The sequence below is a fragment of the Pyrgilauda ruficollis genome, unplaced genomic scaffold (assembly GCF_017590135.1).
Source record: "Pyrgilauda ruficollis isolate IOZ18807 unplaced genomic scaffold, ASM1759013v1 scaffold3, whole genome shotgun sequence".
Taxonomy (NCBI): Eukaryota; Metazoa; Chordata; class Aves; order Passeriformes; family Passeridae; genus Pyrgilauda; species Pyrgilauda ruficollis.
The window spans coordinates 18,128,907-18,139,202 of record NW_024524377.1 but is presented as its reverse complement, the minus strand read 5'-3'; the positions used below and the strand labels follow the sequence as shown (position 1 = coordinate 18,139,202).

The following is a 10,296-nucleotide window of genomic DNA, read 5'->3' as shown; positions in this document are numbered from 1 at the left end:
GGGTCAAACCATGGCACTGCAGCTACCTATTCCTGTATATATATGGATTTGTTGAACGAGTAGCTTAGGTGGTCTGATGCTTATCTAATAGGGTGATTTCTAGCAAAACTTTTCCTGGGACATAAGCATATACGTAGTATATGAACTCTCAAGTTATATGCAGAAAGTTTTTGATGACACATAACTAAAAAAAGTTGTTCACCAGACAAAAGTTGTTGTAAACTTAAGTGAGTCACTGTTTCATGAATACCATTATAAGCTACCAGTAACAGTATTGTATTTTAATATCTCACTGTGTTATTTGAGGAGTACCAGAATCTGCCCTTTTTGTCTTTTCCAGTGACATCTAATAAAAGACACTTTGTTGAGCCCTTGAAATAGCACAGCAAGACAAAATACACAGTATTATTTAAGTCAGGTTTTATAAGCACTGTGATTGAACTGCTGGAATAAAGTATAAACCTTCCCTTTCTTAAGGCTTTGGCCTGCATGCCTTTCATTTTGAAGTATAAAGCATATATGTGCTCTGCTAATAAAGGATTATAGGACCCTGTCAGAAGTTTATGAATTCCAGACAGATTTTGGGCCTCTGGTTCTATGTTTGAAGTACGGAGCTACAACCGATTTGCAGCCAAGCTGCCAGAACCTAAGTCTATGAACAGTTTCGGCACTTGAAACTAACAGGTACACACACCTCTGCTGGCCTCAGGGGCACGGCTGCATCTGTTACGCCAGAAATGAGATTCAGCAGCATTTAAAGAGGCTCCGTTTTGCACTGTGCAGGTGCTTCCAGCAGGCCGCCGCCGAGGCCCCACAGCCGCGCCGCCGCTGCCCCGGCGGGGCACACGCGGGCGGGGCAGGGCGGGGCAGGGCAGGGCGCTCGCCCCTCACGCTGCGCTGAGGCGGCGGCGGCGGCGGCTGCTGCGGCGGCGCGGCGGGCGGCTGGCTCCTCCTCCTCCTCCTCGGCGGGCGCAGCATGGCGGTCAAGGTGACTCTCCCGCTCCGCCGCTAGTGGCAGGAGGAGCCGGGTGGATCCCGCGCGGGGCCGGGGGCAGGCGGGGGGAGGCGGCCGCTGCTGCTGCGGGATTCCCGCGGGGCCGGGGAGCGGCGCCGCGGGGGCGGTGATGGCGGGGCGGCTCCGGGGGAGCGGCGGCGCAGCCCGCGCTGCCTCCGCCCGCCGAAGTGCCCCGGGGGGCGCGGGCCGGGGTCCCAGGGGCGGCGGTGGTCAGCCTGTGTGGCCGGGGCGCCGCGGCGCTCGCGGACAGCCCGGTGCTGAGGGCTGTCACCGGCAGCGCGGCTCGCGGAGCCCGGTGCCGTCCCGCGGCAGCGCGGCGCGGTCGTGGCGGAGGTTGGGCCTGTGGGTCTGACAGCGGACCCCGTATTGCCGCCTGTGGCCGGCGCGGCGGGTTTTATCTGCGCTCTGACGGCAGCCCGGCTAAGCGAAGCACTCATTTGCTTGTGTTTACAGGTGCATTCAACCAAAAGAGCGGATCCTGCTGAACTACGAAATATTTTTTTGCAGGTAAAAAGATCTAATGTTGTTTGAGTGTCAGACTTCTGTGTTTTGCCCTTTCAGCAGTTTGCCATGGCATCAAATTCGTGTGGTGCTGGTGGGACACTTAGAAGTTCACTTTGCAGTGTATTGATGGGGGTGTCAGGCATTGAGGAGAAGCTGCTGCTGGCACAAAGTGTGATAACCATTTCCAAATTATCATATTAAATAAGTTCGTGAACTATTTTCTGATTTTCTACAAAGCAAATAATTATAACGAAGTACTGGTTTGTTGTTTTTTTTTTTAAATACACCTTTACAGAATCAAAAAAAATTCCTCTTCCATGACTGTATGCTTTGTCCTTGGGGTTTGTATGTGTTCGTACAAATGGTTGGACCATTGGCAGTGTTTTTAGAACTTAAAGTTGATTTCTCAAGATTTATACATTTTCCTTGCAGGGCCTTAGAATTAGCATATATAAATAATAGTATGAAGGTTTCTCCACTCCCTTAGTTTCAATAAAGCATGATCAGAAAGGAAAATCCAGTCAATCCTAAAACTTTATTGATAAGGTTTGCATCAGTAATATGGAATAATAAGAAGAACAAGAACTGTGTTTTAGGTCCATAATAGGGCCACCAGTATTTCAAAATTACTAAAATATGTTTTTTTTCCCTAATGTTGAGTGTTACACAGTATATTCATGAAGCTTTTCTCTATTTAAAAAAACAGGAGTATAAAATTAGAGCTAATACTGTAACTAATAAAGTCTGTTATTTAACTATTTATATGTATCTTCTGGTTCTACTATACCATCTAGCAATTTCCATATATGATAAGTAGAAAGAGCTTTTTGCCTTTTATCCCAGCCATAATTTTTGTGGCCTTTTCTTTTGCATACTGGATTGTGGCCTTTTCTTTTGCATACACTCTGACATTGCTGGAGTGCAAACACTTGGAATGCTGGCATCATACTGTGGAAGCTCAACATTTAGTTTCTAGTAAAAGATACTCCAACACAGGCTCATTTTTGATTGACATGGCATTCAGCTTTTGTAGATAAACATTACACTAGAGTATGTTAATAAAATTAGCAATATAAAAATATTATATTTTAAAAGATATATTAATACAGTATAAAGATGTGATTCTAGAACATCTTTTTCCAACATTTGAATGAAAAAAAGTGAAATGAGGTGTCAAATCACTATTCATTTTTAAATGTGAGGTCTTTATGTTTCTTGACATCCAGTCAGTAGAAGTTCTTGTGTCTGGAAATAAGCAATTAAAGTTCTTGAAGTGGTCATACAGACAACAGTGGAGAGGAAGAACATTGTACCACTGGCTGTTGAAATTTTCTTCCTGACAGTACATGTTCTATCGACCTAAAAAGCAGACAGTGAGTTTAAAAAAATGGCTTTTTGCTCTTCCCCATGTCTGTCTTGTTTTCTTTAAAGAAACATGCAAATGAAGTTGTGGATTGTTTGGTACTCTGAGGAATGAAAAATATGAAGCTCTCCTCTCTCTCTTTGAATATCTGAGATTTTGCAGTAAAAAAAAAAGCGTAGAAAAAAGAGTTTGTATTTCTTCTGCGTTCTGTTGAGTTTGAAATTGTGGGTTTTTTGATGCTGAGAAATCGAACTTCGTTGCAGGCTTTAAAACAAAAGAGAATCATTCTTTTGAAGACTAAGTTGCAGAAAGTCTTCTTATAAAATATTACAAGTGTTTAGGGGTCAGATATGTTGTACTCCTTGCTGAGAGTGCTGGTCTCTTCTGTGAACTTCAGCTAAAGGTCGTGCATTCCTTCCTAAATTTGGCTTCCCTTGGAAATGGTTAGAAGGGAAGATGTGAGCTCTAGGCCTCGTCACCATCCACCTTAATCATAGAGAGTCTACTTAAATTTCCTTCTGTTCGTGTCTTCTAACGTGATACGTGCCCTCTTGCCATGCAGCTTACATTGTATCCTAAAGGATATTTAATATATACCTTTCTCTTCAGAATTTCTGAAGTGTGCTATCTGCTTCTTCTGCTTTAAACTGTTAAAAAGATGGATAAAGTTTGATTTGCATTAAAAAGATGTGCTATTTCTCTTAATCCTGTAACTAAGAAATGCAGGCATTGAAATTTCATGTCTGTGCACCATCAAATAAGTTACCTCTTAGGTGTTTGCTAACCACAGACTTTACTAACAACCATAAAAGAAGAAATTTTCTAACAAATTATCACAGAAGGATAAGAGAGTTGGGTGGAAAAACAGTTACCAGATTTCTTAGTGAGACTTCATTATTTTTCTTAGACAAGACACAGTCAGCCTTTGGAAAATACTGTTGGATTATTCCCTGCCTGTTGAATTCAAGTGTAACCTGTTCAGGCAAGGTGGAGAAGGAAACAAAAAGAGATTTCCAAAGCATTGGTTCTGAAAGTGTAGTGATAAATAGCACCAGCTTGTAAACTAGAGTAGGGGGTTTGTATGTTTGTCTTATGTGAGGATGTTTAAAAAAAAGTGTAATGGAAATTCATCAGGTGCTTACCTGAGGCAATCTACAAATGTATACTAAGAGGTTTGTGTTATAAAGTAACAGAGTTGAAGACTGAGAAAAACAAGGATTTAATTGATGTGTTATATTCAAATTAGGCTATAATTTAAAATTGCCTATTCTGGGCTAAATGATTCTTGACTTAAGTTATGGTGCACACATAGGACCAATATATTCACATGTTTAGCTACTTTGTCAGGCCTTAATTTATTGACTTTCTGCCAAACTTTTCCAAAATGCCATGACCTTCTCATATGGAGCTCAATGTATCTGTCAGTTAATTATTTTTGTCTCAATATTTTTTAAGAAAACTTTCCCCAAACATTTTTTTTTTTGTGGAAGGTGTTATTATAAATTATTATTTATGATAAACTCAGAGAATTTGGTGTCTGGAGAAAAAAAGATGGTGTTTAGATTTTGACTGTCTTCGATATGCCCTCTTTTCTCAGTTGACTTCAGTGGTTCTTGAAGATATGCTCCATCCTCTGCATGTTTGATGGGCCTTCATACATAACATTTTCTTTGAATTTTATGTCTTGCAGCAGGATTGTGCTTCATAGGGCATTTTTCAGTCACTTGTGTGTATGGCTGAGGAGAGAACCTTTCAGAGTTGATTAAAGGAAGCCACAGTTTCCTTGTGCTGTCATATTGGCAGCAGTGCTCAATTAGGGGATTCCTGTCCGCTGCTTTGTGTTCCTGTTTCAGTGGAAATACTCTATTTTAATTCTCCATAGATTCAGTAATGTGGTTTGCAGTGCAGTCTTGCAAACAGCTGTCATCACAGCTGTAGGGTGGAAGAGTAAAAGCTGATGAGGTGTGAGGGGCTGATAGTGTGGAAGAGATACACGAGATGCTGAGGCAAGCATTGTCTGTGTGTGTGAATTTTTCCTTAAAAACATTACTTTCAGGATAAAAATGAATCTGAATATTTATTTTTCACAGAAAGAGAGAAGAAATAAGTTATGTTTTCCAAAATAATTATAGTAAAGATCAGGAACAGTTATTCAGAAGAAATCTGGTACTATAAATTGTAAGAAAATTTATGTGCCGTGTTTTCAGTGTAGCTGCAAGTGGAATGCTATACCATGGTTGTAATTTCTATGAATTTTCACAATTACCTGACAGTTTCTGAAATATGTATTTTTCTTTTAATTAGAAGGTACTGGTTCACCAATAATTACCATCTAAATGGATTAATTTTTGTTTGTGTGGCTTTGGGTTTTTATTTTTACTCTAGTATGCAAGCGTTGAGAAAGATGGTGAGCATTACATGACCCCAGAGGATTTTGTGCAGAAATACTTAGGACTTCATACGGATCCACGTCACAATCCTAAAACAGTGCAGCTGTTGGCTGGAGTGGCAGATCAAACTAAGGATGGGTGAGAATTTTGCTACCCATTTGAAACTTGCATTGTTAACTAGTGCATTGTTACATGTGTGAGTGCATGAGTTTGATAAATTCACCTTCTAAAATACATTATTGATTTTATTACACTTTGTACTTATTTAAATGAGAAGATTTTTTTCACAAGTACAATAGACTAAATTTGTGAAAACTGAGAAAAAATTACAGTGTTTAACATGGATTTTTTTTTAAGCTGAGATTTATTTTGATTATATTTTGTTAAATTCTACAAAAGCTGAGGAAGTTGAACAGCAGGTAAGTTAAGTGTAGTATGGTTGCCTTAGAAAAGTTCTCTTCTGTATGTCCACATCCATCATCAGGTACTGTGTAGAGTCTTCAGTACCTGTAATTAAACACAAAAATATGGAAGAGCTTTCTTATTTCTGTAGTGTGCAATTCAAATCCAACCACTGAGGTCTTTTTAAAAGACTGACTGTTAGAAGAGGGAGACACTAATGACTTCATGAAGGAAGAAGTTGTTTGCCTAATGAAGATCAGGTCACACCACATAAAGCTTTTCCGACTCTGCTTACTTTTAGATGCTCCTGCTTGATTTTAGACAGTTCCCTGAAACCACTTTACAAAATGCCAGCTCTGCTGAGGTAGTGCCCTCTAACTCATTTGTCTTCCAAGGAGCCTTTTCTTTTACTGTATATAACTCGGCTTCTAGTTCTGGCCTTGGATGTAGTAGGAGGCCCGGACATTGTTAATGTAATGTGAGAAGGTTAAGATGGATCAGAGAAGAGGTCAAGAATGCACAAGTGAATGGTTATTTCGTTGAGAAGAAAATGCTGTTAAAATAGTAGACAGTACATTTGTAAATATGTAACTATAACTTATTTTAGATTGAATGCTTCTTCACTTCTTTGGTTACTTAAATTTTATTTTCATGCATTCTGCTATAGAACATTTTATTAGTTTGCTTAATATCTTGAGCAGCTTGCACAGTATCTATGCAATGGAAATGAAATTGTATGTGCTGTATACTTCTTACCCTAAATGACAAATACAGGATTTCCTGTTTGATGTAATGCTGTGTGATTTTTATTTTCATAAGGCTGCAGCACTTTGATAATATATTTGATTATACATATATTTGATAAATGTTAGTAACCTGTCTCTGCTTCCAGTACATGGCTTCAGTTTGTTGCTTTATTATGGATTAAAAAGATAATTTTGTACATATCTCTTCAAAATAGTTTAATTGATAAAGTAAACCAGCATGTTTAGCATATTGTTTCTCTGAAAACTGTTGGTTATCTTTTGTGGTGTGCAGTTCTTCAGAAAATGTCCTATAAAAGGGTCTTTCTTAGAGTAGGAAATCAGTTTGTTTTAATGCTAAGACAGACTTTTTAGGTATTGCTTTTTGTTACTTTCCCTGTGAATAAGATTTTTTGATGTTTTTGTTTATTGCTTTTTAAAAAAAACATCTGGGTAATATTTGAGGTGAGATAATCAAGTATGGGTAAGTGTGCTTTACCACCTTCTTTATGGGAAGAGTGGGATTTTTATTATGCACTGCTATATCATTCAAAGTGTAAAATGTTCATCTGTTTGAATACTTGTCTGAAACTTTTTTCTAAATGTTTTAATCGATATTGAATCTATATTTCATGGGAAGAATTTGTTACAGCCCCATTATCAACATCAGGTTTTTTTACATTCACATTCTTTCATTTGTAATGAGCTGTAGTGTATCAAAATCCAGACTCTAATAGCACAAATAGCTATTGTAGCCTTAAACTGAATTCTGGGATGCATTGCATCTTTCTAAAGACTTACTTTATGAAGTCCAAGGACTTAGCTGTAGTCCTGTACTTTTACATTAAATGACAGCCCAATGTCATGCAGCAAGTCATTGAGAAGCTTTGGGTTCTGTTACAAAATTTCATTCCTAGATCTGCAATCATATTCCCTTAGCTTTGCTTGCCCTTGAAATAAATACTCAAGAGTGTTGATGGTTGCTTCCATTATTAATACTTTTTTATTTCTTTTAGGTTTAAGTTTGGCACTTTACAGAAACAGCACATTTTGGAACTGGCTCTCTATGGGCATGCTTTTAAAAAAAGTTGTTTTCCTTTTTTTCTCATGGTAACTTGATCCTTACTTAACTGTTCCAGAGCACTATTGCTTTCTCCCATTACTGCTGTACAAGACTGATTTGCTTTAGTGGAACTCATTAAGGTAGTTCTTAAAACAGCTGACTGTTCATTTAAAAAATGTTTATTCCTCATTGTTACAAGTGTTCTTAGAAATTTATGTCATGTCCTCTAAATTAGAATTTGCTTTAAACTTGCTTGTTATCTATTTACTACGACAGGATTTCAGTGATGCTAAAAGCACTCCTGTGTCTCCAGACTGCAGGCATTGGTTTTAGGATAGGATAAATACCCTCTCTGAAGAATATACTTACATATATATATGTGCCAAAACCAGCTAAAATATTTTGATCCCTCTTCAAACCTACAGAATTTCGCAGTAGTAATTCAAAATTCTTCATTTTAACTGCTTGTTTCTGGTTACTGTTTTTATCAGTATATCATTCTTAAAACTGGAAATGTGTTCTTAAGTGAAGTCCCCAAGAAGGAGTTGATATTTCACCTAATGGAGAGTCACAACAGAGCTATACATAATGTCTAAAAAGCTGTGTTGTATGGGGGAAAATTAGGAGAGACTTGCAGTAGGAAAAAAGGAAGGAGAAGAATTGCAAAAACATAGGTTACTTTGTGTGCTTTTGAAGGGTAGCAGTACAGAAGAAATCAGAGGAAAAGAAATTTTTTTAAAATGTTGCAGATAAAATGAAAGGTGAGTGATTTGATATTGTCATGGACTCTGTAATGCAGTGGGTTCACTGGATAATACTTGAGTAGTGATTGGGTGGGAAGCTTCATCATTCTGTTTAATCCAGCTCCTGTTATCTCTGCCCTAGTGGCTAATGGAGGATCACAGAGGCTATCCCTGCTCTTAGGCATTGCAAGCTGAATATGTGGGAAGGAAATTGGAGGTGCCTATCTCCTTTTGCTGTAGGCACTGTTATGGTGAGACTGCTGAAGATGTCTTCTTTCAGGTTCAGGCTTCTATGAGTGCATTCTACAGAGATCAGCACTTGATTTTGTCAGTTATAAAGCTACCTGGTTAGGAGTTGTGTGTCAGCTTTATGCATGTATGTGAGATACATTTTGAAATTATATTATCTACAATTATTTTAAAGGGACATTTGTTTCTTTGATACTAACCCTTTATTTATTAAGATCATCCTTTGGATGAAATTGACTTTGCATGTGAAGAGCCATTCTCATATCTTTGATTTTTCTGGCTAAAATATGGTAAATATGATAATTTTGTATTTTCAGTATCTTAATTATTTTCAGAGTCACTAGGTTTCTTCCTTTCTTGTGCAGTGCATATATACAAGAATGTTAACATATTTGACCTTTTTAAAGTATCTCAATTCTGCTTCATGTGTACTTAGAGAATGTGTACTTAGACTAGATATAGTAATGAATAGTGTGAATCTTGTGATTTTTCTTCTCTTTTTTTTTCGTGTGGGGAACAGACTTAATACTTGTCTCTTTAGCAGTAAGCAGTAATGCTTGAAGTAATCACTATGAGCTAACGATCTCATATGATGAGTACTAAGTTGAGATCAATTATATTCATTTTCTAGGAAAATTTCTAGGAAACAGTGATATTCTCTGCTTTAATGGCATTTACAGATATATAGTAAATTTTTTGTTAAATATAAAAGATGTAATTGAAATTCTTACTTCCATTGATTATTTAACACTAAAATATATATCCTGTCATTTATCCCATTATTTTCTTGTGCCAGCATTATCCTTTATCTGCACTTAGCTTCAGGTTTATCTTTCTGCAGCAGTTCATACATACAGCATTAGGATGCCTTCTGAAGAGGTTTTTTTGTGTTAGTCAGAATAAGCAGAGTTCCTCTAGAAAAGTTACTTATTATTATCCTAATAAGATATCTGTGCGTGCGTTCAGGTCTGAGTTTATCTGTGGTTGGATTTACCTGTGCAGCCTGCGGTGTGGCTGTCTTGCATACACACCTCAGAATTTGGGATCTGCTGTTACACTCACATCCTTCCCTGCCTTTTCATGACTGTCTTTGAGCCCAGATGTTTTATGTTTGGCCCTGAGTTCATGGCTTGGTGGTTCATGTTATTTTTGGAGTGTAGTATTCTTTCTGTATGCATAGTAAAGTGTAACTTTTTTTGAACCTGTTTGTATTTTATGAATGTTATGTTTTGTTTTAAGAAAATGTGTGTTTTATGTTGTATTCCTGTGCTTGCATTACATTGTCTTTTCTTAGTGGAAAACATATGTAATAATAGAATGACAGGCCTGTAAATTTCATGTTGTTAGGATTTTTGTGGTGTTTTTATGTCTTAATTTTCAGGTGCTGGTTACATTTATAATTAAAAAGTAATAACTTGTAGGTGTTCAGTGAGAATTCACTTGCTTCATAGAGGAAGAAACTAAGTTGCATAAATGTTAACTACTTAAATGTGACATACTTTTCAGTCTCTAGAGTGTTAATTATCTTAAGTTAGAATTTTATTTAATATTTGGATCACACTGTTTTCTAGAGTATCAAATGTAAATTATCATTGGTATTGTGAACAATTAAAAAATCTTTATAACTTTTCTGTTTTCCTTTCTAGGTTAATTTCCTTCCAAGAATTTTTGGCATTTGAATCTGTTTTGTGTACTCCAGATGCAATATTCATTGTTGCTTTTCAGTTATTTGACAGGAATGGCAATGGAGAAGTAACATTTGGTAAGAATACCTAAAAGAAAAACAGTTTAAAGAAACTGATTATATAGTGTCTGTCATAATAG

The 10,296-nt window shown here is 37.5% G+C and overlaps 1 protein-coding gene across 1 annotated transcript in view; it reads left to right on the top strand.

The window, feature by feature from the left end:
• The first annotated feature begins 886 nt into the window (after positions 1-886).
• SLC25A12 (solute carrier family 25 member 12) overlaps positions 887-10,296 on the top strand; it is a 44,847-nt gene continuing 35,437 nt past the window's right edge. The window contains exons 1-4 of the mRNA XM_041473102.1: positions 887-988; positions 1,469-1,522; positions 5,268-5,410; positions 10,119-10,234. Of these exons, the coding sequence (XP_041329036.1) occupies positions 977-988; positions 1,469-1,522; positions 5,268-5,410; positions 10,119-10,234 (325 nt within the window). The 5' untranslated portion in view covers positions 887-976. The remainder of the gene's footprint in view (positions 989-1,468; positions 1,523-5,267; positions 5,411-10,118; positions 10,235-10,296) is intronic.